The sequence below is a fragment of the Neophocaena asiaeorientalis genome, unplaced genomic scaffold (assembly GCF_003031525.2).
Source record: "Neophocaena asiaeorientalis asiaeorientalis breed wild unplaced genomic scaffold, Neophocaena_asiaeorientalis_V1.1 scaffold116, whole genome shotgun sequence".
Taxonomy (NCBI): Eukaryota; Metazoa; Chordata; class Mammalia; order Artiodactyla; family Phocoenidae; genus Neophocaena; species Neophocaena asiaeorientalis.
In genome coordinates this window covers 12,231,163-12,255,997 of record NW_020174561.1, presented here as the reverse complement: position 1 = coordinate 12,255,997, position 24,835 = coordinate 12,231,163, and the positions used below count along the sequence as shown (strand labels likewise).

The window sequence follows — 24,835 nt, the reverse complement described above, 5'->3', positions numbered from 1 at the left end:
AAAAAAAAAAAAAAAAAAAAAAAAAAAAAAAAAACATGTAGGCAGGTACTCTAGCTTCTGGAGCTGTGAAAAAATGGTACTGTACTGTGCGTAACTTTGGGTGGGCGAACACCAGGGATGGGGAGAGGGTGGATTAAGATATAAGAGGTAGAACTTCAGAGAACAAGAGTAGGGAAAGAACATTACTGAATGTTGCCTTAATCATATGGAAAGCACAAAAGTATAAAAGTTGTTGGTTTACTTCCTATTTTGAGAGTTCATTGATCAACCTCAGGGGACAAAGGCAAATTTGCATGGATGCATGAATGGAGATAATTTGAGACTAGAAGATATCTCCTATACAAAAAAGACTAGGCTATGGAAATCAAGCCAACAAAAAAATACTCTTCAAAGAAATTACAGTTATGACCTATATATTTAGAATTAAATTAACCCCATTATCATGTGGGTAGAATACATTTTGTTTTCTTGGCCTTTAGAATATAGAGAGGGCATCATTGCTCACCCATCATGGCAGCCCTTGTTTAGAAGGAAAACTACCAGTCATGAATCATCAACCTAAGCATAATGAAAGTTAGCCACCTGGGATACCATTGACAGAAAGATTGATTCTTCTCATTGAAAGATGTTTCAGTTACAAAAATTGTGATGCCAATTAACAGCAACAAACGACCCTATTAAGAACCATTAAGGGAAATAAAAACTCTTAATTAGGAATGCCAAAGATGGAGAAAGAAAAGGATACTGGGAAAAAAGCCCACAAAACATTCGTGCATGATAACGGTGGGAGTGGAGGAAAGGAAATTCTCCAAAGAAAGAGTTTTAACGGGGTGTTCTGGGACAGAATTCTGTGGAGACAGCATGAAGTGGCTAGTGGTGCTGTGTTGGTACATTCTAGGTACAAAACAGCAGATGACAGGAATGCAGATTTCAAAGACATTTCCTCTCTTAGAACATATGGGACTTTTAAGGGTTGCAGGGGAATAGTTGGGGGATTCTTTTTATCAACTCACTTTTGAACACATATAAGAATGTTAGAAATTGTCAAATGCTACCATCTTTTTAAGGGGATTGTTAGATATAACAGTATCAGTTGGGATACTTTCAGCCCCAAGTCACAGAAATCTCCAGTTAAAATTGACTTAAATATATAGGGCCTTCATTATCTCACAAAATGGGTGGTCTAGAAGTGGTAGGTGGTGCCGGTTGGTGATTGGGTGAGTGATACAAAAGTCTCTTATGGGTTCTTTAATCCTTCCCTGTGGCCGTTCCTGGTATTTTAGCTTTGTTTGCCCTCATGGTCACAAATGACAACATCCAGAGAAAGAGAAAACCATCTTTTCATTTGTATTTCTCTTGGAATGGAGAAATCCTTCTGTAAAACCCCTCAACTCTTCTACTTCATTGGCTAGAATTATGTTGCATGTCTAAGACTACACAAACCATTTGTAAGAGGAATCAATCATGGGATCAGTTATGACCCAATTCCTGGAGCTGAGGCCAGGTCCAGCTTTCCCTGAAGCACATGGCCACTCATAGCAGGTCGGAAATCTGGACAAAACTGGGGTTTTGTGAATGAAGAAGGAGGGTTGGATAGTTTTGGGGTAGGCAACCAATGGTGTCTGTTACAAATGAACTACAAAAGCCTTTCTTTCTTTTTTTTTTTTTTATTTGTGGTACCTGGGCCTCTCACTGTTGTAGCCTCTCCCGTTGCAGAGCACAGGCTCCGGACGTGCAGGCTCAGCGGCCGTGGCTCACGGGCCCAGCCGCACCGCGGCATGTGGGATCTTCTCAGACCGGGTCACGAACCCGTGTCCCCTGCATCGGCAGGCTGACTCTCAACCACTGTACCACCAGGGAAGCCCAAAAGCCTTTCTTGAATGGAATGAAAAAACATTTTTCATTAAATGTTTCTTACTAATAAAGTTTTTAGTCTTTAACTATGTGTTCAATGGCCAGTTTTCTCTTATTTTTAGTAAAATAATAAAAATGATAATTTTAGAACTATTTAATGTAACTGTTTCAGTGTGATAAACCTGGTATGGTCACTTTAGTTTGGCTTAAGTTTTTTTCTTTGATTTTTTTTTCCCGGCCACACCGTACGACATGCCGGATCTTAGTTCCCTGATCAGGGATCCAACCCAAGCCCCCTTCAGGGGAAGCGCAGAGTCTTAGCCACTAGACCACCAGAGAAGTCCTAGTTTGGCTTAAGTTTTCTAAAATACCTTCTCAGAATTCTTTTGGCTGGGTTGGTTCACATCAATATCACTGATGATGGATGAAATTTGGCAGTTCTCTCATTCTCCATAATTAGGAAAAAGGCTAACATGCCTCCAAAGTGTTGCAGAATCTATTCCTACTTCCTACTGCGTTTCATTGGAGACTAAAAGATAGGCTTTGCAAGTCCCATTTGCAACTACCTGGACAGTTTCCTGGGTTTTCCAGAGATACTAGACTCAATAAAACAGGGGGAGCACTAAGAAGAATTATCAGTTACTCTGGCTTGCAAGAAATAGAAATCAACTGGACCTAGCTTAAGCATAAAGAAAGAGGTTGTTTTAATAACAGTTCAGGGGTGTCTCCTGGAACCTGAAGGCAGGAATTCAGTTGAGTGTTTGGAAGTTCTGCTGCCTGGAAGTGGAGGACCACTGGAAGCCGGGCTGTTCCGTCTCTTGTCTCTGCTTCTCACTATAGTCCTATTTTGTTCTTTTCTTTCTGCAAATACTTTCTTGTTTTATCGTGTCTGTGGTGGGCAGATGAGAGCCACTTTTTATTCCTTGACATCACTTCTCATGTCTCTCAGTGTCTCTCAGACCCTCAGTGTCTCTCAGTTCTAATTCTGAATTCCCAGGCAAGAGAATCTGATTTACAAATGAGGAAACTGTGGCTTAAATGAAGCATCACCCAACTCAAGGAAGGCTCAAGGTCACCCAACTAGAAAGGCTTTTTTTTGGCCAAGTTCCCCCACCAGAGATCAAAACTGCGCCCCCTGCAGTGGAAGCGGAATCTCAACCACTGGACCACCAAGGAAGTCCCGATAAGGCATTTTGACTCTGGGTCTGTTTGGATCTTAAATGTGGTGACCTTCCAACAACATATGTGAACACCAGTGAGATTTTCAGGAGCAATGCTTGATACCTCGTTGACTCAGTCCAGTCTTGTATTTGTAGGTGAGCCTGATTTGGAAGCTTGGTACAGTTTCTCTTCTCACTGCCTCTATCAACGCCCAGCCGAAAGATCTTCCCTTCCCATCATTAGAAGAGTCATTTCTTTCTTAACACAAGGAGTATCTCATCGTTATAGAGTACCTGACAGGTTCCAAAGACCATGTGATGATCTCCTTTTATTTTATAACAGTCCAGTGATGTGGTTGGCTGGAATTATTTACTCCCATTTACAGATAAGGAAATGGAGGTTCACAGGGGCAAGGTGATTTGCTCTAGTAGAGAGGACTAAATTCCCTGGGGAGGTGGACTGGTTGCTTAGGAGTAGATGAAGGATCTTCTTGGTCATGTCCCTGGGGGACCCAAGTGGGCTGACAGGGCAGGACAGCCACAAGCCACCTGGTGCTGAGCTTTCTTGCTAGACTGGGGACTTCTTGAGGCCAGATACCTTGTTCTCACTCATCTCTTTGTTCTCAGGTTCTAGCACAGTATTTGGTACATAGCAGACTCTTGCTGAATGTTTGTTGAAGGAATATGAGACTTTCCTAAAAATGATAACTTTTCAATATTGGAATGAACTGCCTTGAAAAGTTGGGTGATTCCTAGCACTGGCAGAGTTTAAGAAAAGATGGATAAATATCTGCTTGCTCATAATAAAGGCTAACATTTATTGAGCACTTGCTATGTGCTGGGCACTGGGTTAAGTGCTCTACATGTATTATTTCACGTATTCCTCACTCCATCCCCCAAAACAGTTTCTATTATTATCCTCATTAAAACCGAGGCACGGAGAGGTGAAGTGACTTGCTTAAGAATCCATTGCAAGTTGTGTGGCCATGATTTGAACCCTAGAAGACTGAGTTACAGATCTGGATCCTAGTCATGTTGTCCAAGTGTTTCTAGATGAGGCAGGAGATTGAGGTAGATTAGCTCTCAAGTATTTTCAACTTTGAGATTCCCTGATTGTTTGGCCAGGAGATTGGTGCCAACACATACAGAGAAAGCAGGGAAGGAGAACTGGTTGTATAAGGATAGAGGGATCGGTAGAGAACAAGTTGATTTTGATTATGTTTGGTATGAAGTGTCAGAGGATATCCAAATGAAAAAAGTCCAACAGTATCTTTAGCTTGAAAGAAAAGATAATTCATACGTGTGCTGTTGCCATGAAAAGCTCTTTCAACACAGGAAGTCATAACTATTACTGCCTGGTTGTGCATATAATGGTAGTTACGGCTCACATTACTTTTCTAACACAGCCTTATACTGTATTGGGGATAATACCATAGCTTTGTGAGATAAGCAACATTCTCTTTTTAGAAAAAGATAATTGAACTTACCCTTATTGTCTTTTATTTGTCAGAAATTTCATTAGAGAAAGCGTATGCAATTTCAAAACTGAACACCACAAACAAATATCTCCTAAATAAGAAAAAAGGCAAACAAAATATATTTTAAGGCTTAAGAGTTCTAACTAAATTTGCCACTGTATCCTTTCTTAAAAGAAACAAACAGGGATCTCAAATTTAGCATGTTGCATTATCACCATTCCTGACAATAAAACAAAACTTGCAAATGTTAAGAAAGCAATGTAACCAAAAACATAACAAGTGATAATCCATTTTTAAAAAATTATTTGATTAACATTGCTATTTGATAATACAATTCTGCTACAGCCTTAGAAATATCAGAAAATTCTAAATCTGCTAGTCATCAGGCAGTCAACAACACTAGGGGCTGAGAGACACTGAAAAAAAGGAACAAGGCAAGATTTTGCCCAGATGGGCCTGTCCTAGCAGGACTTCATACATAACCCGTGACTCCTGGGAACACACAGTCAGGTTCCCGTGTAGCCAAGGCCAGCCAGGGACAACCTTGAAATCAGAAGGGCCTGGGTTTTAATCACAGGCTCACTGTTTACCAATGGTATGACCTTGAGAAAGTTGCAAAACTTCTCTGAGCCCATTTCTTCATCCACAAAATGGAATGACTAATCCTTCCTTCATGGGGTGTTGTAAGAAGTACATGAGATGTGTGAAAAGAACCTAGAATGAAATGTTCTTAACACACAAGTACACACGTGCGCGCGCACACACACAAGGGTGAGAGGAAACTTTTGGGGATGATGGATATGTTTACGGTATTGATTTGCTGATGGTTTCATGGGTATATACTTATATCCAAATTCATCAAATTGTATACATTAAACATGTACAGCTTTTTATATTTCAATCATTCCTCAATAAAGTGGTTTAAAAAAAAATACCCTAGGGCTTCCCTGGTGGCGCAGTGGTTAAGAATCCGCCTGCCAATGCAGGGGACACAGGTTCAAGCCCTGGTCTGGGAAGATCCCACATGCCGCTGAGCAACTAAGCCTGTGCGCCACAACTACTGAGCCTGCTCTCTAGAGCCCGTGCTCCACAACAAGCGAAGCCACCACAATGAGAAGCCTGCGCACCGCATTAAAGAGTAGCCCCCACTCTCTACAACTAGAGAAAGCCCACGTGCAGCAACGAAGACCCAACACAGCCAATAAGTAAATAAATAAAAAAATTTTTTTAAATACCCTATAATAGTACCAGCGACAGAGCAGGCTTTTGATAATTGTTGTCTCATTCATTCCCCCACCTTAGTTTCTTTGCCTTTAAGAAACTAAGATATAGAGGAGATTCACTCCCTCATTGAATTAAACAGTTAGTGTCTACCAGGGCCACCATGTACAGGTGCACAGGTTGCTCCCTGCTGAAGTGAGGGGGGTGCGTTCCAGCCCACTAGCACTCGTCAAGCTGGGTGCCCTGGCTCTCTTTCTAATTTGCAGAAACGTGCTACGTGTGCTTGTAAAGCCCCGGCATCTGTTTCAGGGATAATAAATTTGAACTTTGCCCACTTTGTGACTGATGGGACACAGACAAGTAATCAAGGGTTATAATACATATAATTAATGCTATTCTAGGGAAGGTACTACAGGCACACAGAAGAGAGACACTTAAATGAGATGGGGTGAGGGATGGGATAATCAGAATCTGTGACTTAAAGCAGCGGTCCCCAGCCTTCTTGGCTTCAGGGACTGGTTTTGTGGAAGACAGTTTTTCCACAGACGGGTGGTGGTGGGGGAATAGGTCAGGCCGTCATGCGAGCGATGGGAAGCAGCAGATGAAGCTGCGCTCACTCGCCGCTGCTCGCCTCCTGCTGTGTGGCCCGGTTCCTAACAGGCGCAGACCAACATCGGTCCTCAGCCCGGGGGTTGGGGAACCCTGACTTAAAGGATGAGGGGGGAGATTGTGTACAATGTTTCAGGCAGAGCAGTGACATTCAATCATTTATCCATTTATTCATTCAGTAAACACAAATTGAACAGCTACCAACTTCCAATACTGAACTTGAAGAAAGAGCAGTAAATAAAACGAACAAAACCTCCTTTCTCATAATCTTAACATTCTGGTAGGGCAGAGAGACGATGATAATTGAACTAGAAAAATATTAGGTAGTGAGATGTGCTTTGGGATAATAACACAGGCAGGGTGGTGGTAGGTTGGGTGAGGGGTTATATGAGAGTGGAGGGTGGGACAGGCATTGCTAGGGAGCTGTCATTTAGGCTGAGATTTAAATGGCAACTGTAGAAAACTCAGCTGATGATCTTATCAGGTGGGGGGAGGAGCTGTTACAAAAGTCTTAAGGGGGAATGAGCTCTGTATTTTGAGTTGGCAAAGAAGATGCTTGAGGTGTGTTTGAATTGGCATGGGTGAGAAGAGGCTCCTGAGACGAGAAGGAGAGGTGGGCAGGTACCAAACCTGTGTGAGCATGGTGACCTCACAGACCTTCGAGGCATCCAGTATCGCAGGAAGTAAGGGCCTTGTTGTTAGGCGATAAGAGGTGAGTCGAGAGAGACAGGCAGGAACCGGATGATGACAAGTCTTAAATGGAGAATCTGGGGCTTCCCTGGTGGCGCAGTGGTTGAGAGTCCGCCTGCCGATGCAGGGGACACGGGTTTGTGCCCCGGTCCGGGAGGATCCCACATGCCGTGGAGCGGCTGGGCCCGTGAGCCATGGGCCCCTGAACCTGCGCGTCTGGAGCCTGTGCTTCGCAGCGGGAGAGGCCGCAACAGTGAGAGGCCCGCGTACCGCAAAAAAAAAAAGGAGAATCTGGGAGGCATTTATTTCTGCTTAAAGCTATGCAAAGAATCCCAAGGAAGCCATGACTAAAGTCAGTCAAAGAAATCCTTTCATGGTCTTCAAGGGAGGTTTGAATACCAAGTCTTGTGTTACTTGTTCTTGAACCAAAATCCTCAATGTATATACCCCATGAGAGATTAGAACTCTTCTCAAGTCCACAAATTCAGATTAGTGTAATTTTTGCAACATCTGAATATACTTACCATGATGTTGATATCTGTTAGGTGGAATGTTAAACTGGATTAGGTTGTGTCTTATAGGAGGAGGATACATCTTCCTATGAGTAAGAGGTATGAGGGAGCACATAACATCAAGTTGGTAACAAATATGTGATATTTATTAGAGCATTTCAAGGGAGACCTTTGCCTCGTAGTACCTGAGGGAGACACTGCTAGCTGCCTGTCTTATAGGCGTGATCTTCATTCTCTTCGACAGAACCTCAGATTTGATTATCAACGAACTTAATGAAAAATACTTTTCTTCTAGACTCCCTTGTAACTAGGAATCGTATTTGACAAAAGTGTAGCCAATGAGATATAAGCCGAAGTCCCTGCAGAGGCAAAGTCTGGCTAGGAGAAAATCCCTTTGTCCTGTTCCTCTTCCCTCCTGGTTAATTGTAGTTATTCTGTGCTTATTTGATGTTGTTTGGAGTCTTCTAATTTCTTCAGATATATTGCAAAACCAATATGTTAAGTTAAGGACCACTGTTTTATGACATCTATGGCTAAATCTTTCTGGTACTTTTACTGACCTGGAACTAAACTATGGACATAAAGACAGTAAGATGATTTTATCAAAAATATCTCTCAGAGTTCATTATACTAAAAGTAACACTCCATGTATGTAATGTTGCTGCCTTTTCTTGACCCAGAAAAATCTAGTCAACAAATATTTCTTGAACATTCATTTAACATATACTGACCCCCTATAATTACAAAGATAACACTTCTTTACATGCCATGAGGGAAAGCGATGGTGCAAACAGGGTTCTTGTTTTGGGGGAGTTGACAGTTTCATGAGATGACAGATGTGTTTACAAACAAATGTAAAGCAAGTATGTATATGATGTGGTAGGTCATAGCTAGGCCTTCCCAGTAAAGACCTCCAAGTGGATGTGAATGGATGTAGATAAAAGGAGCATGCCCCAAATGTAGGCAAAGCACAAGTTACAAGACCTGAAACCTGGACATGAAGCCTGGGTGATGTGGCTCACAGAGTAGCAAAATTATTGCCTTACTTGTAGTATGAGTTGTTTCTGGATGACCAAGAGCCTGGGGTTATGAAAGGTATAATTCTATGATCCTCCAGTCTGGGGTCATCTCACTCAGTGTGGGCCAAGGCCACTGGGCTTCAGACGTACAGTCATCTGAAGGGATGATACAAGGGCATCAGTGGGAGCTGTGTCCACCAACCGGCATCCTTATCTGGTTTACTTGCAGCTTCAGGATTAAACAAAGTAAAAGCAACGCTGAAATAATGCCCTTTGAATAGCATCCTTGAATAGGCTGTGTGGCCTGTGCGGGTGTAATAAGTGCCATTAGAGCATTACAAAGAGTTTTAAGAGTTGTGAGGAAAAAGAAACAATTTTGGTTGGAGGCTTTAGGAAGGAAGGAAGTTGAATTTGAGCTAGATCTTGAAAGATGGATAAAGTTTTCCAAGGTGAACGTGGGAGGAAGGACATTACAGAGCACTGGACAACGTGAATGATAAAATGGAGGCAGGACAGCAGAGCTGTGTACTGGAAGCGAGGAGCAGTGCAGTGTGGCTGAAGCACAGGGCATGTACCAGGAAGCAGTGAAAGATGGGCTGAAGAGGGAGTCCAGGCCAGGGGAGGAAGGTTGGCATTGGATATATTGGTAATGGGAACCAAGGAATGTTTTTGAACAACTACTAAACCGTGTGAATTAGTAAAATAGGGGATATATGAATAAATCTGGCAATATTATCATGCATTAAATATGGTGAAATGACTGGCAAGATCCCTTAAAATGCTCAGGCACCAACTGAGGTCATGTGTGATCGGAGAAGAGGACATGAATTTAGGTGTTTTATGGTAAAACTGATTGTTTTTAGGGAAACCAGGTATGACTTTGAGTTCTTGAATTTGGACATGTGGGAGGACAGTAGTACTGTGAACACACAAAGGGAAGACAGGAAAAGGGAAACAGTATTAGAGATGCTGGACTGAGGTGCATATGGAACATTCAGGTGGAAATGTGCTACTTGCCATTGAAAAGAAAATAAGAGGACTCAGGAGGGAGGTGGAGTGGGAGATGAGTCACCTACATTGAGGTGAGTCAGTGAGTTTGTCTGTCATAAGCATAATACATGAACTTAAAAACAGGTCCTAAATACATGACAAATGTAACAAGGAAGACAGAGATCTTAGGCGCACCTTGGAAAATAAAAAACACTGAGAGTATTGGTATTCATAGCCCATGTTTGTTTTACCAGCTGTTAAATTCCCAAAACCCAATCTTTATCTCAGATTGACCTCCTAACTGGCAGGAAGAATTGACAAAGGACACATTCTTGTATAGAAATCTGAATCGCCAGATCGTTCTAGTCTAGAGCAGGAGAAATACAGGAACTACATGACTAAGTAGATTAAAGCACATCTTTTTCAAGGGGGGGTGGCACATAGCCTTGAACCACAATTAATTTGAGATTTTTCTTGTTTCTTGAGGTAGGATTGTATTGCTATAAACTTCCCTCTTAGAATAGCTTTTGCTGCATCACATAGGTTTTGGGTTGTTGTGTTTTCATTGTCATTGGTTTCCAGGTATTTTTTGATTTCCTCTTTGATTTCTTCAGTCATCTCTTGGTTATTTAGTAGTGTATTGTTTAGCCTCCATGTGTTTGTATTTTTTACAGTTTTTTTTCCTGTAATTGATATCTAGTCTCATAGCATTGTGGTAGGAAAAGATACTTGATATGATTTCAAATTTCTTAAATCTACCAAGGCTTGATTTGTGACACAAGATATGATCTATCCTGGAGAATGTTCCATGAGCACTTGAGAAAAATGTGTATTCTGTTGTTTTTGGATGGAATGTCCTATAAATATCAATTAAGTCCATCTTGTTTAATGTGTCATTTAAAGCTTGTGTTTCCTTATTTATTTTCATTTTGGATGATCTGTCCATTGGTGAAAGTGGGGTGTTAAAGTCCCCTACTATTATTGTGTTACTGTCGATTTCCCCTTTTATGGCTGTTAGCATTTGCCTTGTATTGAGGTGCTCCTATGTTTTGAACCACAATTCAATGATAAATATTGATGATCGCTAAACTAATTCAACAACTAAAACCATGGAAACATACCTAAGGAGGGGTATGGCTGAGCATGGGCAGAGCCCACAGGCAAGTAGGGTAAAGGTTAAGGAGAAGAACACGAGCTTCTGGAGACAGACCAGCAATGCGGATTGCTTAGCTCCCAGTTGGAAGCAATCCCAGTTGGAAGCGGGCTGTCGTCATTCGGGATGCTCCTCACTGGCTACCACCTCCGTCAATTCCAAGGCGGGGCCACGGGGCGGCAGGGGAAGGGTCTAGAGAAACAAAGCAAGCGCGTAGCAAAGCCCGTTGGGAGGAGCTGGGAGCCGGCTCACCAGGGCTGACTACATTTCCCAGAATTCAAGACGGCAACCAAGACCGGCCCGCTGGAAGACTTGTGGCATGGGATCGGTAGTCAGCATCCTTTGGCCGCTCTAAGTCCGCCTCTGGTGGGGAGGTCTATAGGGATTGGCTAGTGAGAGTTCGAGTCCCGCCCACGTATGGTGACGACAGGCGGCGGTCTTGCTACTTAAGGCGTCGTGGCCTCACCCGCCCCGCCTTAGCTCCAGCGCTAGAGAGAAACATGTATCGTTTCCGATTACAGCTCTTCACGGGGATTTCTGCTGCCGCCACCGCCCACTCTTACCCGCGCCGCTTCTCGCCTCTGTTAGTCGAAAACTCGCCTCTCAGCCGCCCGCCGCACAGACGCACGAGTAAAAAGTGCAGCTCCATCGGCTGATCTTCGCTAAGCTCCGAGTTTAGGCGGCACCGGGCGTCCCACGATGCCGAAGAATAAGAAGCGGAACACTCCCCATCGCGGTGGCAGTGGTGGCGGCGGCTCAGGGGCAGCTGCAGCGACGGCGGCGACAGCAGGTACGAGAGTATCCCCGCCGCCGGCGTCCCAGTTGCCGGCCAGGCTGGCAAGTCTCTTAGCCTTGGGTACTGTGGGAGGTGTAGTTCTTTTCCTCTAGACGTTTGCGTCGGCGGGGCACCTGCTGTGGCCGGCGAACTACACTTCCCAGCGTGCCCCGGTGGCCGTACCTCGCGCGATTTGGATCTGGCACGCGAGTCCAACTCGGGCCCGGGCCGTGGAGTCTGGGAGGGGCGAATGGGTCCTTGGGTCTGGGAAGGGGTTGGCATCGGGGGTGACCGGGAGCTGGCAGGAGAGGAACTATTCTCAGAGGCAGGTGCTGGCTCTCTAGAGCTCTCCTTGACGGAGGATGGGGCCGGGCTCGGAGTTCCGTCCATGCTGTCACTGGTCACCTTTGACCACCCGGCTCCAACATGGAGTTCTCGGGAATGCCAAACGTCCGGCGGGTTTGGACTGGCTCTTGCGTCACGCGGCCTGGGCCTTACTTGGTGGGGCCGGGGTGACGCAGAGGTGCCCATGTGGTATCCCGTTCTGCTGCCGCCTTTCGCATCCCGCGTGTCCACCTGGCCTGGCGGAGGCGTCGGAGGCTGGGGGCCACTGTCCCAGAGTAGGCTCTGCTCCTGTCCCTATCTGGCACCCGAACAAATCCCGAGCCCCCAGCTCTCCTGTGACCAGTCGAGACGACCTCCTACTCCTCGGGGCAGAAACCACGTTCTCCTTTGTGCCGTATTCTGTAGGTTCTCTGATGGGAGCCCGGGATAGGCGGGAATGGTGAGGAGCTCAGATTGCAGTTGGCCAAAAGTTTAGGGTTTTTTGTCTCCTCTTTGCAAAGTTAAAGCTTTTCCTGGATGGGTAGGTGCTTTACTGAATTAATGATTCTTTACTCCTAACTATACGGCTAAGAAAAAAGGACTTAAAGCAGAAAGCCCTACGAGACACAGCATACTGAAAGCTAGTGTTAAACTGGGTAAAATCAGCACGTTTAATAATTGCTTTGTTGAAACTTTGAAATTAAATGTTGGAATATCCTCAGATGTTATCACATCGGAACTACTACCAGCCACATATACTTGTCAACACAGTTGCCACTTTGACCCTCAGAATATGCCTTTGTTCTTTAGCAAGTAAATAGGCCAGTTTTCTTGTTAAAGATGATTGGAAGCTGGTATTTTAAAAGCTTTCCTATAGGATTTATAGCAGCACGAAAACTTTGTGATCATGTATCAAATGTTTAATAATTAACAAGAATGAATTATTATAAATGTAGTTTTTTCCCTTTTCTTTATATCGCTCTTTATTTTGATTGAATGCTCTCGGTGTTCATGAAATTCATTCTTGATCAAGATATAAAATACATAGTTTGTTGTGGCATCTAGTTGCTCTGTGTGAATTGAGGATACATACCTCTCTACCTTTCTGCTTCAGCTTTCCTCATCTGAAGTAAACATTTAAATTCTGTCTAGAAGGTCCGTATTAATTTTATTCTTCTTTAAGTTTACCTTTTGTTGATGGAACAAATTATGGAGATGCAGCAAGCTAAAGTCATTTTGAAAATGGTAATGATGTTACTAATGGCTTCCTTGAATCACAAACAAACCTTTATTCTCTTCTGGAGCTTCCTGTCCAGCCTCCTTCCTTCCTGGTACTTAGAGAATAATATCAGGAGGCAGTGGGGGATTGCCTTTCAGATTTTACCTTGAGGTTCATTTGCGAACTTTCATCATCAGGTAAAGAATTATTTGATTAGTTTATAAAACTATACATGCTTTGACTATCTTTGGAAGTTTACACTAGAACTTATTAACTGTGCTTGCCTCTAATTGGGCCTGGGGGGTGAGCTTTACTTTTTGAAAAGTTTCATTTGGTTCTTTATGAATATTACTTAAATCAATAAATGAATAAATAATAGTTGAGTAGAAGAGTTGGAAAATTGTCACAAACATGTACTTAAAAGTCTTATCTTACTGGTATTTTTAAGTGACATCTAGAAGAAATGGGATTCAAATGAGATCTTCCCGTGTAATGCCGAAAGATAACCAACTTCTCTATCACTTTGGGTTTCCCATTTAAATTCTCTGCTTTTTAAGTTAGTGGACAGGTCTAGGAAACTAATAAAATTGACCTTTTGTTCAAGTGTGCTTATTTTTCGTGACACTTAATTTGAAGAGAGCATTTTTTGGAAAGAACAAAACTTTGTTAATACATAAGCCCTCTAAGAAATAAGGACTTTATGTGTGTAAGTGCCACCTCATTAATGGTACTTGGGATCACAAGGTGGGGTGAGTATGACCTAGATATCAGACATTCATACAGGATTTTTTTCCTCTTTTTTTTTTTTTTTTTAATCTCTTTTTCCCTTGAGCCTTGGGAAATCATTGAAACTTAGAGAAGGGAGCTGTGTAAGACCTGGATAGGAAACTCTTCATGATAATTTAAAAATAGGCTGAATATGAAAAATAAAAAACGTAAATTGATTTGTGAATAAATGTTAGTAAAAGTTAAGTAGATGACTCAACTGTTGCCACGACTTCGAATCATGAAAACACATGAAGATAGATCCAGAAATAGAGTATGATGGCATAGGTGTTTGTTTATTTGTTTATTCCTTTCCTAAGCACTGTGATTAAGAAGTTTTGGGATCTTGGTTTCATTGCTTGGACTCTCAACCGCTGCGCCACCAGGGAAGCCCCATTGCTTATTCTTTATGCTTCACTACTTTGATTGGCACACTTTATTCTCTTTGAGATAGCCGGCAGGTTTGAAGGCCGCTTGCTTCCTGTGTTGATTTAAAAATCTGCTAAAGTCTCACCTCTGTTGTGATTTAAAAAAAAAAGACAACCCCCATTTAAAAAAAAACAGCAACAGGCTTAATTAAACTTAGAGAATTTTTGAAAAGCTTATCTTATGATATAGTAAATGCTACAGATTTCTTGAATATAGAGACCTAAGTGATACAATCTTAGGTTTGTATTGTATCCTTGTACCTAAGCATACAATTTTAGGTACAATCTTTGAGCTCAGAGGTAAATCAGATGACTCAAGTCACTTTTGGGGCAGAATTTGGGACTTATTTTAACTCGGTTCTCAATGTAATTGATGACTAGGTAATCTTTTTATTAATATGAAATTCCCACAAAACAAAAGTGACTAGAAATGACAGTGACCAGGAATGTACATTTACTCCTTAAGTTAATGAAGGTGAGAGAAAGATTCTAGCTTAAAAAAAAGGATTTTAATTTTTTAGTAATAGGGCTGATATTTTAAAACTGTTGGATTTGTTAGAACCTTTCTTTTAAAGGTAATTTATCTGTCGGGCTTTTATCTATCTTTTTATGCTACATCAAATACCAAAACTTTTTTTTTTCTTAAATCTTGGCTCTTTATTGCTGGAAAATACTCACACAAATTTTAAAAGGGCACTGTCAATTTTCCCAAGGAAGCGACAGGAGTGTCAGCACTTGTGACTAGGTACAAATGTTCACGTGTGCACCCATTGTAGTAGGAAAGTCATCATCCAAATTAGTCACTAGTCACCACAGTAAAGTGGGTTTTTAAAATACTGTAGTCACTTTTGAAATCGGCATGTGAAAAAAGTCAAATCTTAAACATTGCTCACCTCAATAATTCAAAATCTTCGAAGCAAAGTCCCAATTTTAAACACACCATGTCTACAGTCTTGATCAGCTTGCAGCTTGCCCATAGTTCTTTACTTGCAAAAATGAGGCAATTCTGTAAAGACTCTCAAATTGATGCTTTCTATCTCCAGTGGATGTGGCCCTGTGAAGTCCGCCATAGAGTACTGGCCAAGAGAAAGGAGGACCTTTGTGCAGTGCTTGAGGACCATTTAAGGGGTCCTCACTTAAGAAGCCCTGCCTCTTAAGTGATTCACACGCTAGTTCACACGACTTCTCAGCTCTTCTGACTTGCATGACTCAGGAGCAAAAATCCTGTAGTTCACTGCACTGGGCATCACCCAAATAGCCCATCAGAGCTCTTTATAATTTCATACACATCTCATCAGCACTGTAGTTCTTTAGTGATCAATTACTTCATCCAATTCCTATCCTTTCTATGCCATTTTGGATCCATTTGTCAACATCCCCATCCAAAACTTCAATTTTAAGCCTTTGTTGACCCTCTCAATTCAAGTTGTCTTTAAAACTACCATCCCTTACCTTCTTAAATTCCCCTTCACATAAGACATGTGTAACCTAAAAACTAACCCATTCACCAGTTAATGTTTACTAAGCCCAGTTATTCTCATTGGAACATATATTCGTCTTATTCTTATGATGGTCAGTTTTCATTGTCTTCATGATTTGAAGTAGTATTTTCATCTGTAATACCACTTTTTGTATCACCAAAAATGGGTGCTGCATGTTAGATGATTGATATATTTCTTTTTTTTTTTAAATTTTTATTTATTTATTTTGTGGTACACGGGCCTCTCACTGTTGTGGCCTCTCCTGTTGCGGAGCACAGGCTCCGGACGCGCAGGCTCAGCGTCCGTGGCTCACGGGCCCAGCCGCTCCATGGCATGTGGGATCTTCCCGGACCGGGGCACGAACCTGCATCCCCTGCATCGGCAGGCGGACTCTCAACAACTGCGCCACCAGGGAAGCCCCTGATATATTTCTGAAGTTGATGTATATTGTAAACAGTTGGTGCTCTGAAATACACATTAGGTGAACTGACTTATGTTAGGAATTTAAGTGTATTCTTTTGTAAAAAATCATCTCATAAATAAGTTTGGGTTTTTATTACTGGATTTTTTGTAAGTAAATTTTAAAATCCCAAGTTAAGTATTTGCATATATGACAACAAAATCATTTACCTTCACCCTCTTTTACCTATTAGGTGGCCAGCATCGAAATGTTCAACCTTTTAGTGATGAGGATGCATCGATTGAAACAATGAGCCATTGCAGTGGTTACAGTGATCCTTCCAGTTTTGCTGAAGATGGTATGAGTTTTCAGTTAAGATTTGCAACGTTAGATAAAAGGATGATTTAGGTGGAGGAATTCTTGTAGCTAAGTGTACTATTACCGCTCCCTGTCTGCTTTTTTCTATTTAAATTACAGTGGTTGGTTTTTATTATTCCTTAGGACCAGAAGTCCTCGATGAGGAAGGAACTCAAGAAGACTTAGAGTATAAGTTGAAGGGATTCATTGACCTGACCCTGGATAAGAGGTAGGAATTACTGGAAACTCTTTTCTTCTGGGTGATTTCTGTTAGCCACTTTTTATTTAAAATATGTGCAGTTCTTTCATTTAACATTATGTTTTTCTAAAGCTCGATTTGTTTACTTTGTATATTTTAGTGTTTCTTATTCCTTTGGACTTTTAATGTATCAGTAGATAGGAACATGCCACTAGAATTTAGATTAATAGCCTAAGATTAGTCGTTGTTCAGCATAGGGGACATAACTGTATTTGATAATTGAAGTGGATTTGTTGAATTAAAAGTTAATCTTCAACTAGAAAGTATAACTAAACTTCGAAAAGTATCAAAGCTAAATTGTTTTCTTACTTAACAGTAACTCTAGAACCAACTTAAAACAAATGGAATTAAAAAGCCCAGAAGATTCAAACAAGAACTCTAGACTTCTGTAGTGTTAAAAAAAGTCCGAGTTTACTTGAATATGTAAGGTAGGAGAACATGTCTTATACAGTGAAACTATAAAATTCTATGTGGTCATTTTAACATTGTGGTTATTGAACTAATAAACAGAAAACATTATGATATAGAGTAGCTTAAAATCTTTTGTATAATAACGTGAGTTGTAGATGAGAATTAAATTATTGAAGAACTGTGAGAGCTTGATGAAAATTAGATTTTAAATAATCTATAAATAGAAAAACTTGAGAGGGAAGTAAGCTAAGTTTTTAAAAGTCTCATTGACCAATGGTATACTCCAATTGGATATTCTTTCTCTTACATTTTGTTTTAAATAGTGCGAAGACAAGGCAGGCAGCTCTTGAAGGTATTAAAAATGTACTGGCTTCAAAGATGCTTTATGAATTTATTCTGGAAAGAAGAATGACTTTAACTGATAGCATTGAACGCTGCCTGAAAAAAGGTAATGTCCATATTTTTGAGTCACAGTCACAGAACTGAACAGGAATTTGCTACCTTCTGTGCAGTAATATTTGTTAATAGCACTTAGAAGTCTGGCTCACTCTTATAACTTTGTAATTGGCAGGGAATATGCCAGGCTTGTTAGAACTCAAAATCAAACTTGTTATCTTTGTTTTGTTTATGTAATAAACAGTTTGAAACTAGGAGGGATTGGGGTGGATTATCAACTTTAGTTGTATCAGAAGAGGTGTTTGCCATTCTTTTGTATATAAGAAAGGCTTGAAACCATGTGTCAGATGTCAACAAAAAGTATTATTTATAAGCCATCCTACTTCATTTTTCTAAAATTAAAAAAGTATCATAATTATCTACCTCATTTTCTTATTTAAAACATCAATCATACCTGTCACATCATTTCAGGATATCCCTTGGAATATTTGAATTCTAGAACTTTGTAATGGAGATTCTGGAATTCATATTATGATTGTAGAACTTTTACGATCATAGAACTTTTAAGAATGAAGAGAGACCTTAAAGATTAAGTCTAGTATTATCAAACTTTCAATTTTAGGAGCTGCCAGATTTAAAAAGATTTGGGGCTGCCAGCTTAATTATTTTGCCAAGTAAGAGCATTATGAAAATAATTAGCTTCAACTATCATTATCACTTTATCAAAAAAATACTTCTAGCACCAAAAGTGTAGGAAGCACACATGTTCCTTTAAATTGAATGTGCTTAGCTTTATGTTCTTATTCTCATTTTGCTTCAGGTGGAAGCTTTGTCAAGAATGGGTGTTTGGAAACCTTTGATCTAATCCACCTCTCATTGTATAGGAAAAAGAAAGGCCTAGGAAACAGGAGACTAGTCTAAAGTTATATACCTTGTTACTGGTATAGTTGATAACAGAGCCAACTTTTTTGAGATATTACAATGGCTTTGTTAAAAGTGTTAACATTGAAACTGTATCCACAAGGTAATTGGACTAGGTGACCTTTAAAAATTTCTTACAACCTGCATAAATATTTAATTTATCAGATAATAAGTTCAGAATTTGCCCAAATCCTTTGGTGTATACAGTTCTCAAGAGTTAACTTACATTTACCTTTATATTAACGTATTTTCTATAGTTTTAAAGAATCCCTTATTTTTTTAATATTTTTATTTTTTGGCCGTACCATGCAGCTTGTGGGATTTTTTGTTCCCCGACCAGGGATGGAACCTGAGCCCTCGGCAATGAGAGCTCGGAGTCCTAACCACTGGACCACTAGGAAATTCCCAAGAATCCCTTATTTTGAATCCCTTATTTATTAAAAAAAAAAATTAAAAAAACACTGGTGGAGGAAGCCCTGACAGTTTAGTTTACCTCATGGGCTGTGTACATCTGAAATGCTTGTCAGATTAATTCAAGGGCTACTTGAGCACTATTCTATAAGTACATGAAGGATTTGGAAGGTCAGATCAGCTTGAAATGCATTATCTGGCTGAACTGTTACAGTAATCCCTTAAAATTGGTGTTAATCTCCATTTCACAGATGAGGAAATGTTTTGAGAATAAGAGTAATTGGTTGAAGATCATTTGGCTAATACGTGGTAGATCTAGGAATTGAGTGAGGTCTAGATTTATCGTTCATGTCAAAGCCTTGAGCATATTACAAGTTTCATAATTGGTAGATGCTATTTTGAAATTGAACAAATTTGGGAGATTGCTGCCTTAGTAAGTCTATTGGAAATGATTTGTCATAGTTGCATCGTGGCTTCTTTTATAGGTAAAGGTGATGAGCAGCGTGCAGCTGCAGCATTAGCATCTGTTCTCTGTATTCAGTTGGGCCCTGGAATTGAAAGTGAAGAGGTTTTAAAGACTCTTGGACCAATCCTGAAGAAAATAATTTGTGATGGAACAGCTAGTATCCAGGCTAGGCAAACTGTAAGTATAGGATTTAAATTTATAGATCTATCTAGGCATGACAGCCAGACCTTGTGATGAATGATCTAGGAAAATAGCATCTTTAAAAGATGTAGCAGGTTTTTTATTAACATTTTATTCTCATTTGTCCCTTTGTTTTTTGAATTTTATTTATTTTATTTACTTATACAGCAGGTTCTCATAAGTTCTCTATTTTATCCATATTTGTGTGTATATGTCAATCCCAGTCTCCCAATTCATCCCACCACCACCCCCATTTGTCTTTAATTTCAGTGAGCAGGCTCAATACGACAATTGCCCTCTTAAATTTTCTGAGACTCAATAGAGCATCCCATATAGAGAAGATTTCTACATCTTTGAAATTGAACATCATTTGCTGATATGAAATACAGTGCCATGTTGAGTTATTTAGGATGATCCAGTTTTTATTGGAGCTTAACGAAATGGTCTAGACAATGTTTATTGTGTGGTTACTTTTTATTCTAAGAAATGTAATGGAGTGGTTTTCTTGAAAAAATTCTGGCTGTTGTGGCCTAAAAGTCCTTATGAGAGAGCTGAATGCTGTAGTTACATAGGTGGATTTGGTAGATGTAGGAAACTCTGAAACTCTGACTTGTGAAATATTCATCTGGTTTGGGGGTTTGGAAAAGCTTTCATTCTCTAATTGATATATACCACTTGCAACACTTAAGACTGTGGGTTTTGTTTTTGGTTGTTGGTTTTTGGTGTGCTAGTAAGTGATTTAAATGATCACATGAACATGTTTTGCTTTATTCACAGAAACATGAGGTGGTTGTAGTGGGTTTAGAAAGTGGATTTGAATCTTAATGAATTTTAAGATTTGAATGTTATGGATCTTAAGAATCTTAAGAGTCTTAATAGATCTTAAAAATTTAATTTTAGTGGATTTGAATCTTAAGCTGTTTTCCTAACGAGAACCATTTTAAGTTTAAAGCTTTTTCATACTGATTATTCAAATTAGCTTCCTCTTTAGTATTACTTACGGTAAATGACATTAATCTTTGTATCAGATAAACCCTGAAGTCTTAGTGGCTTAATAAAAGTTTACTTCTTGTTCATATCACTGCCCAGTCAAGTCAGCAGGGTCCCTAGGCATCCATCCTGCATCTCTGCCCTACCTCTAGGTCCTTTCAGATGGCAACTATGGTAGCTAGATGGGGAAAGCTAGAGGACAGAGACACATCGCTTCTGCCAAGAGTTCCTTGGTTTACCAACTGTATGGCTGCTGGGAATAGTCTAGCTCTTTCTCCCAGAGGCAAAGGAATAGGAGTTTGGTGACATTATAGGAATCTCTGCCCCCCAATAGTTAGTAATCCTAAAATATTTAATCACGCTTTTGCTATTTGCCTTTCTGTTCTTCCTTTTTGTGTAGTTTCATGCAGCTTTTAAATTGTGCAGGAGTATAGGGGTATTTGAAATGTTTGACAGAAAACACTATTGATTAGATATTTGAGGTGATCACTTAATTTTGGTTGCGTGTGAGTTTGTTGTGGTCATCTAAAGGCCCTTTATTCATCCTTTTCACTCTTTCTGTGAATTAAAATAAAAAAATAAACTAGCATTCTTCTGCATATTAGCAGAAGGAATCTTTATTAAACGTAGGCAGTCCTAATTTTTAATCTGCCATTTCTCTTAGTAATCAAAAGGAGAGATGTGGCCTTGCTTCTGCTGCTTACTTAGGAGAAGGGATGATAGATTGAAATTTTTCTTTACTAAGAATAATGCATAGGCTACTTTTGAATTTTAACAATGTCCAATTTTTACCAGGATAAACTAATGAAAATAAAATAGTGACACCAAGCAGATTAATATTACAAGTGTCCTCATATTACTGGAACAGAACTAGCTGAAACCTGGGCATATGAATGATGACTTTAAAGACTTAAGCTTTAATGGTACTTGGAACAACATGAGGGAATTTTAGTAATAACATATGGGGAAAAGGGAAATGAAGAATAAGAAAGCCGTATGAATTTCAAATTGTTTTTTTTTTTTTTTTGCGGTACGCGGGCCTCTCACTGTTGTGGCCCCTCCTGCTGCGGAGCACAGGCTCTGGAGGCGCAGGCTCAGCGGCCATGGCTCACGGGCCCAGCCGCTCTGCGGCATGTGGGACCCTCCCGGACCGGGGCACAAACCCATGTCCCCTGCATCGGCAGGCGGACTCTCAACCACTGCGCCACCAGGGAAGCCCTCAGATTCTGTTTTTATATGATTAATTTGTTAGAGCAGTGTTCTGAGAATTCATGGCTCCTATTTATGTTGCAGGTAGATCATATATAGATATTCTGAATCTGTTTTATTAAGTAAGATTACCTTGGGGAGCTTCCCTGGTGGCGCAGCTGTTGAGAGTCCGCTTGCCGATGCAGGGGACACGGGTTCGTGCCCCGGTCCGGGAAGATCCCACATGCTGCGGAGCCGCTGGACCCGTGAGCCATGGCCGCTGAGCCTGCACGTCCGGAGCCTATGCTCCGCAGCGAGAGAGGCCACAACAGTGAGAGGCCCTCGTAAAAAAAAAAAAAAAAAAAGATTACCTTGGTAATCTTGGACTGTGTACTCACTCGTTTAGCATCTCCCCCCCAAAATAAACAATTATAGGATTCCCAACCTCTTTTCAACGTATTCCAAAATAAGTAAAATCTGAGTTAATGAGATCCTTCTTTAAGTCGGAAGTTTGAGGACAACTATTTAAATTTTTTGAGATTTGTGTTTTAAAGGTTTTTAATAGAGTAGGTTTCTTTATCTCAAATGTCCACACTTCATCTCTGTCTTTCAGTTGGAGTTGAAGTTTGAAATGATCTGCTAGATTAATGAAGGAAAATCTGAGAGAAATGGAGTAACTTTCCTAAAGTCATAACTCTGAGCTTAGTAGCAGACGTTAGTGGCTTTTAGCCAAAACCCACTTCCCTTAACTTTTGACCTTATATTCTTTCTTTCTTTTTAATACTGTACTTGGGACCTAATGTAGTCATGTGGTTGAGAAATTTTTCACACTGAATTATAAAAGCAGGAAGATGTAGAATTAATAAGAAAATAGCAAACATTAATGTCTGTTTTCGTTTTGCTTTTTTTAGTGTGCAACTTGCTTTGCTGTTTGCTGTTTTATTGCCACAGATGACATTACTGTAAGTAGACAACCTTTTGAATCCAGTTGTTTGCACATTTCTCATTTAAGATGGTATCTTATTTCCTATTCTTATGCATTAGGAGCTGTATTCAACTCTGCAGTGTTTGGAAAATATCTTCACCAAGTCCTATCTCAAAGAGAAAGACACTAATGTTGTCTGCAGCACCCCTACTACAGCGCTTCATATCAGCTCGCTTCTCGTGTGGACATTATTACTGACCATATGCCCAATCAATGAAGTGAAGAAAAAGCTTGAGGTGTATGTATTTTTAGTTTCTTACTTTATAAAATCAACATTTATTGACATAATCGGTTGTGTTCACATAATAATGACTGACTATTTTCTAGGCATTTCCATAAACTTCCAAGCCTCCTCTCTTCTGATGATGTAAACATGAGAATAGCTGCTGGTGAATCTCTGGCACTTCTGTTTGAATTGGCCAGAGGAATAGAGAGTGTAAGTATCTGATAGGTAAAACAGAAAGCTTGCATCACAAGGACCATTATTCCATCATAATCCTCACAATTAAGAAGTGAATGATAACTTTAGAGCATGGCCCATTGAGAACCTAGTGATTGGTCGTTCTGCTTCTTGGCAGTGGTGATGTCATACTTTTAAGAGCATAAACCAATAGGGGTTGGTAGAGCAATATTTAAGTGTAGTTCATTATATTTAGTTGTTGCTGCCTACAGAACTGAAGTTTAGGTACACTCTTATTACTCTTGGAGAGAGTTGTCCCGTATAATCTTTTGGATCTGCTTGGATTTCTCAGACATCAGACACATTAAGGTAATTCATGCATGGACGCTTTATAATAAATGTTGGACAAATGGATGAAATATTAAGTCAACATAGGTTTGGGATTAAGTCAGATGAGTTTAGTACTGTTATGTTTAACTTTTAAGCCAAAGATGGAAATAAACATAGCCCATTAGTCTGGGACATGTGCTTTGCAGTTCTCTACCACTGTCGACTCATAGTTGTTGTTTTTTTAAACCACAGTTTGGCTTTTGAAGGTATTTGAGTTTGTGATAGGTGACCAATAGGTGATCCACCATCCTGATGGTATTCCAAGTTTAGCACTGAAAAGTCCTGTGTTCTAGGAAACCCTTTGTCTTAGGCTGTATGGAACATTTGGTCATCCTGGTTTGTGACCTCTATTGTGAATCTTGGGTTACTTACTAGCTGCTTCTTAATTTAAGGAGAAAGACTATTTCTGGAATGAAACTTTGTCTGCAATTAAAGAAGTTATTTAACAGTGGATAATTCTAAATAAGATTAATACGTGTTCTGGGTTGCCTTGCTTATTCACATTCCATTCTGGGCCTGTGTTTCATTGCCCCCCACATCCCTCCTTACTTTGAAAGAGAGCAGGTATGAGGTAAAAGTAAGTTATTAATGCTGTCAGTAGCTAATGAGTCTCCTTATGTGAGAAATTAGAAGACTGAAGTTTAGCAATCCATTTAATTTTATTGAGCTACTTAATGGCTCCTTAACCTCAAGGCACAGAAGCCAGATGTCCCCATTTTTAATCTTGTATTCCTCTACTGACTAGAAATGGTAAATTCTTTTCTTTTTCCTTTGAAATGCATCTTAAAAGTGAACTAATGATGCAGTTTAAAGTATATGTGTTGATTTGTTTAAATTTGCATAAATGTAAATATATTATTACCTGCATATCTTACGTTATCTGACTTAAGAAATAATATGTGATAGCCAGGAGAACTCATCCAGATGTATTTAATTTGACTGAAGTCCTTGTCAAAGACAAAAATGAACTGGGTTATAAAACAACCTAGTGTTTTGTTTGCTTTTTTTTTTTTTTTTTTTTTTTGGCACTAGCAATTTTATTTTGAATTTTTTGAGGAACATCCATACTATTTTCCAAAGTACCTGCACCAATTTACATTCCCACTAACAGTGCACAAGTGTTTTCTCCACATCCTCACCAGTATTTTTTATCTCTTGTCTTTTTGATGATAGCTATCCTAATAGGTTTGAGGTGATTCCTCATTGTGATTTTTTTCCTAACATCTTTATTAGAGTATAATTGCTTTACAATGTTGTATCAGTTTCTGCTTTATAAAAAAGTGAATCAGTTATACATATACGTATGTCCCCATATCTCTTCCCTCTTGTGTCTCCCTCCCTCCCACCCTCCCTATTCCACCCCTCTAGGTGGTCACAAAGCACCGAGCTGATCTCCCTGTGCT

The 24,835-nt window shown here is 40.1% G+C and overlaps 1 protein-coding gene across 1 annotated transcript in view; it reads left to right on the top strand.

The window, feature by feature from the left end:
• Positions 1–10,536: 10,536 nt before the first annotated feature.
• Positions 10,537–24,835, top strand: part of IFRD1 (interferon related developmental regulator 1) — a 30,851-nt gene continuing 16,552 nt past the window's right edge. Inside the window, exons 1-8 of the mRNA XM_024757812.1 lie at positions 10,537–11,476; positions 16,332–16,436; positions 16,580–16,664; positions 17,429–17,553; positions 19,319–19,476; positions 22,569–22,619; positions 22,702–22,880; positions 22,970–23,078. Coding sequence (XP_024613580.1) covers positions 11,386–11,476; positions 16,332–16,436; positions 16,580–16,664; positions 17,429–17,553; positions 19,319–19,476; positions 22,569–22,619; positions 22,702–22,880; positions 22,970–23,078 — 903 coding nt within the window. The 5' untranslated portion in view covers positions 10,537–11,385. The remainder of the gene's footprint in view (positions 11,477–16,331; positions 16,437–16,579; positions 16,665–17,428; positions 17,554–19,318; positions 19,477–22,568; positions 22,620–22,701; positions 22,881–22,969; positions 23,079–24,835) is intronic.